Source organism: Naegleria lovaniensis (genome assembly GCF_003324165.1).
Source record: "Naegleria lovaniensis strain ATCC 30569 chromosome Unknown tig098, whole genome shotgun sequence".
NCBI lineage: Eukaryota > Heterolobosea > Eutetramitea > Acrasida > Naegleriidae > Naegleria > Naegleria lovaniensis.
Window position 1 is genome coordinate 1 of NW_025407926.1, and position 5,441 is coordinate 5,441.

Below are 5,441 nucleotides of genomic sequence, written 5' to 3' on the forward strand. Positions count from 1 at the left end.
GCTCCTTCAAAATCACACAAACTCGATCGGCATTAGTAAACTCTAATAAATGTGTTGCTTGTTGAGAAAAAACATTTGACAACTCTATCGAATCAGGAGGTATGAAACTCATAAAAGAATCTTGAGGATGTAAGGAGTGAGCATCTGAGTGTCGTTGCGAAAAAACAATCTGGTATTGTTCTGACAGCTTATTTACCATCAAACTTGCACCACAATAATTCCATGTTTTAAGAGCATCCTCAAAATAGTTTCGTAAAATCCTAGAATCTGTCTGGTGAGTTAAACAAAAATCGACCAGTCGTGTTTGGATAAGGGCTGTATAGAAGTGAAGATTTTGACGCTGAGCAATTTCAGACGCTGATGTATAAAGCTGTATGACTTGAAGTGAGTCCACTCCATTCAACTTGGCGATTTCTGCTGATGTTAATCCCATGGCAGCCTCCATAAACACTGGATACTTGGCGTAGAGATCAATGACGTCCTTTTCGTGTTCAAAAATTCTCTCCAATGTTTTTTCTTTCATGGTTTTTGGAGCTTTTGCATTTGGTCCCAGCATGACTTCCATTATTGAGAGTTTTGACTTCTTTTGATTACCTTTGGTTGCTGAAATGTCATCATATTTTTCGTAAAATGAGGTCAATATAAGTATTGAAAACCACTTGTAAAGTAAATAAAACGGCGTTCCAAACGCATCATCAATGACGTCGTCAGCCTCATGAATTTGTTCTGCTGCCTCTTGTAATTCGTCTTTGACAAAATGTATTAACGCCTTTGTAAAGTAAATGATCAATCTTGAATAAGTGGTTTCTTCAATTCCTTCAAGTAAAAACGAAGGAGAAAACGATTCCACTTCACCATATAAAATATTAGGAATGTGCTCTAGACACGTTACCAAATCGCTCTCAAATTCTTTAGAGTACTTTCTATTGAAGGTTTTAACTTCCTCCAAATAGTTATTCGTTGTGTCTCGATCTAAACCAAGTAAAATACACGAAAGAGCTAGCCATGCTCCGCTTTGAGCTCCCCAAGAAATTTCTTCAATTTGTTCAGATGCTTTAAATGCCTCTTCAGAAACTCGTAACACTTCCTGCAGACCATCTTTACATGCAGTAATGCAAATTTCAAAGAATTTGGTGAGAGCATAATTGGGTTCTGCTGCGTGGTTTTCGCGTGCCGATTTGATACCGACTTGAGCCAAATCGCATCCAAGCTTGGGTTCGTCCAAGTATGCTAACTGCCAGCTGCAAAAAGTTCAAACAATATTGAAATCATTCAAGTCGTGTAAGGAAATAATTCTAGGTGAAAAATATGATGAAACAACAAGCTTACCCTAGAGAAACGAGAATCGTGTGTGTAAGATCTGCATAGAGGCCATCTTCAATCATTGTTTTAAACAAGAGTAAGGGAGTCACGAAGAGAAAGATTTTGTTTGAATTCTTTCCGATATATACTCCTTGCACACATTCAAGAATACACCTTGCAAAAGCAATAGCCTCTTCATCGGCACATTCTTTCATTTCTAAAATTTCACTCATATCAGCAAAATTCTGGAGTACGTCTTTGATTTGATTGGTCGCAGACTCAATCCACTTCTCCGTGAATGAATCGCCATTAGCAACTAGACAATGAGTGGAAGGGTTTGACGCCAATAAGTCCACAAATTCATCATACATGGTTTCATATTTTGATGATGCAGATGCTGACTTGAGAAGAAGAAATCGGACCTTCAGCCGATCCACTGTATCGACAATATTCGGCAAAATATTCTGATATACTTCCACTGCTGATGAATGGTTTCCAGACACATACTCGCATTCTGCATACAGTAAATTCACGCTGAGAGCTTGTTCATAGTATGATTCGTTCGACCAAGAATTGGCAGGTAATGTTTGTTTTGCCTGCGTTACATAATCAAACGCCGATTTTAAATTATTGGCTGCTATTGCTTCTGTTGCTTGCAGACAAAGCCTGGCGTTCCCAACTCCCAGAAATAGTGTTACAATAGCATTTGGAAAGCACTTTATTTTTTAGAATCCTAACCATTTTAAAAAAGGTCGAGCAGGCTGTCGAAGTTTTGTTCTGGTGTTTGCTGGAGGTTTTTTCAATAAAAATGTTAAAACATGAACGAAACGCCTTTGTCGGTCTGTTGAGACCGGAATATCATGTTGCCATCAAAACAATGCTATTCGCAGTCCATCAATATATTAATGTCGAACATTTAATAGAAGATATTATTGATCAATGTGGATTTCATCGCAAGGATTTTAATACCATCCATCGCCATCTCGAACTATATTTCTCATACCTCATCACACACAACAAACGAGTCCCATTTGTTCTATACTGTTGCAAATTCCAGGTTGACAATTCAACAAAGATTGCACAATATGTTACTGATTGCATTGACCCGGACGAGGATAGTGCTATCTATAACATTTACTCTGACCCAAAATTTCAAAATCAAAGACAAAATCAAGAGTTAACATCAGAATGGATCAACAAACTACATTTTCAAGGCTATTTGAAATTGAAAGAGTGTCATGACGAGCTGATGCGAATTCGTCAAAAACGTAAACACTCCAAAACAAGTACAGCTTGCGAAGACCCACCTCAAACCTCAACAACGTCACAACGTTATTCTAGTTCAACCATCATGAAATTACTCGAACCAGAAAAAAATGTCGGCGTTATTGAATTACATAAAATCCTGGATCATGGTTTTGCTGAAGACTACATCACGTTGTCATATTCAACAAAAGAACAAACAGCACCGTATTACATGCTGCAACAACTAATTAACAACAAATTTATTCCAACACACTCATCAATTGTAAATACCAAGTCCGACACCATCTCTCATAATTTTGTAGACCATGCTGATTTTAAATCACAAAATAACGATGATGATAGTTATTATTCGGAATGTGATATATTTGATGAGGATATTCAAGAATTGAAAAAATTGTTTTTTCAGGTGTTAGGTAGTCGCAAATTAGTACCTCGAACTTTCTTTTTCACATATCTTCGTGATGCTTTTTCACAATTAATTTGCAAAGACAGTAGAGGCCATAGATGGAGCCCATCTGTTCTTTGTTTTGCTCAAGATTTATTGGTTATCATGGGATACAATGCGTATGAAGCATTGGCGAGAGGGTTGAAACGAGGACAAGAATTTGAACCCTCTTCTGAAAGATGTAACTTAGTCCTACCTTGTTCATCCACACTCGACCATCATTTTCACACCGCATCATATGGAGAAGGGAATACTAAACTAGACAAAGATGACTTTGATAAGCTAGTAGAAAAAATGAAGGTTATTGAAAATCAAAATTTTGGTCTTGTTCAAATTGATGCAGTAGATGTAACACCGCATTTAGGAATCAATACCAAGCTTGGGCTTGTATACGGTGCCAATGAAGGTCCATTGAAGATTAGTGATTGTACTGCACTAGCTCAGAGTCCGAATTTTCCACCCAAGGGTTTTTTAGCTGAAAAAATTGTTCAAACTTTATATTGCAGTATTAACGGTGAAGTTCGAATTCCTGGAAACTTCAAAGTATGCACTACTGAAACTGAACAAACCATTAGAGACACGATTTCTGAATTTCGTGACACATATACTCGAAACATCGTCTGTACTGTGTCAGATGCAGGGTCTGCTAATTACAAATATTTCACATCGAGCCCAAATGAACTACATCATTTTTGCTACAGTCACCATTGCAAAAACATGAGGAATGCAATTAATGGGAGACCAAAATTATATCCGGTTGCCACTAAAGTAGGTGCTCCAAACCTTCAAATTGCACGCCATTCCTCTGCTTGTATTTCTTCCAACGACAACGGAAACGGTTGCCATTTGATGAAAATTGTTATTCAAAGAACACAAGCGACCAACATACCACTTTCCTTCATAGTGAATGACAAAGACACAATTTCATTTGAATGGAAAGAAAAAGAACCACGGAATTTTAACTCTGGAGGCATTTCTTTCTATCATAGCAGCAATGACAACGAATTAAGTGTTACGTTGTTGAGTGAAACCCTTCATACTAACATTGGTAAAGTGTGTGTGGCAAATTTTAGCAATCAAGACATAGCTGTCACCAAAATTTCTTGTTCTATTTTACAACGATTTGAATTGAACACACTCGATGAAATATATAGACAACAACCTTTAGAGTGGTGTAAAATAGTTAAACGGAGCTCGTTTATCAAATATGATGATCAATCTGAGGATGTATTACGTGATGTATGCAATTTACAGTTACTTGAAAAATTACGATTATTGAACGAGAGAACCAACTATCGATATTTAGGATTCTATAAGTACTTAAAAGCGATACATGATTTATTTCATGTTTACGATGACAAAAATCATGATGGAACATCTTCACACAATTTGCACGAAGTGTTGCAAGTTCTTAAGGAAAATTTGGACTATTTGAATGAGTGGGATACCGTTTTCCAAGACGTCATTATTTCCAATAAGAATAATAATTTTACATTATCCGGAACCCTCACAAAAAACATCATTATCCATAACATCAAAACAATTCAGAAATTGATCAGAATTATTCCACAAGATGCAGTTTTTGATTTGTCTTTATTGGGAACACGTTCTCTTGAAGGATTTTTCGGAGAGTCACGTGATTATTCAAAAAGAACCACAGTATTGGACTATCATAGAAGTTACTCAAACATGAAAATCAAATTAGTGAAAAAAGAATGTGTATATCTTTCATACAATAACGATAGAAAGAGGAAATATTGTGATGCCCCTAGTCAAATTAACCAACAAATTTTGATGAGAATGACTGAAAAACAATTTGTTGACTTTAATAATGAAAGAAAGCAAGCTAGAGAAAGCGTGACATCCATTTCTTATAGTTTTACAGATCAAGATTTAATTTGTGCGAAAGACTTACAATTGCGATGTTTACAACATCGTGTCAACTCCATCCGTCAATCATACCATCAGTCAAGACATGACTATAGGGCCGGATTTGCCACCGATTTCATGGAGACAAGCATTTCCAATTACTACAACATTTCACTTCCTGTTTTCCATATTGAAACAAGTGAAGTTTTGCCAAACTTAACAGAACGACTTACATTAACCGACGACATCAGTTTTACCATTATTCAAACACACGACTCATTAATTCATGCTCAAAATCATATTGCGGCATTTTTGCTTAAAAAGCCCGTAGAATTTGAAATTAAGACTAATCATATTTCTTTGAGCAATGCAACCGTAGAGGTTCGCAATTTCAATGAGAACAATGAAAATGCATCTCGACATTCTGAACCAATTAACTCATTTAAAATATTTGTGGCACCAAATCAGACGGATCCATTCAAATTTAAATTAATTGGACAATTTTCATCAACAACCAGCACCAAGCTTTATCAAAAACAAATTGCTGTGATTGTTGGAA

The 5,441-nt window shown here is 36.3% G+C and overlaps 2 protein-coding genes across 2 annotated transcripts; one reads left to right on the plus strand and one right to left on the minus strand.

Moving 5' to 3' along the window:
- C9374_000384 (uncharacterized protein) lies at positions 1 to 1,673 on the minus strand (the record flags this gene model as incomplete). Its single annotated transcript, XM_044693412.1, has 2 exons — positions 1 to 1,241; positions 1,330 to 1,673. Coding segments are annotated over 2 exons (1,585 nt in total), but the record flags the coding sequence as incomplete, so codon positions are not given.
- A 437-nt stretch (positions 1,674 to 2,110) lies between these two features.
- On the plus strand, positions 2,111 to 5,441 carry C9374_000385 (uncharacterized protein; the record flags this gene model as incomplete). The annotated part of the gene is made up of 1 exon (XM_044693423.1): positions 2,111 to 5,441. A coding segment is annotated over one exon (3,331 nt), but the record flags the coding sequence as incomplete, so codon positions are not given.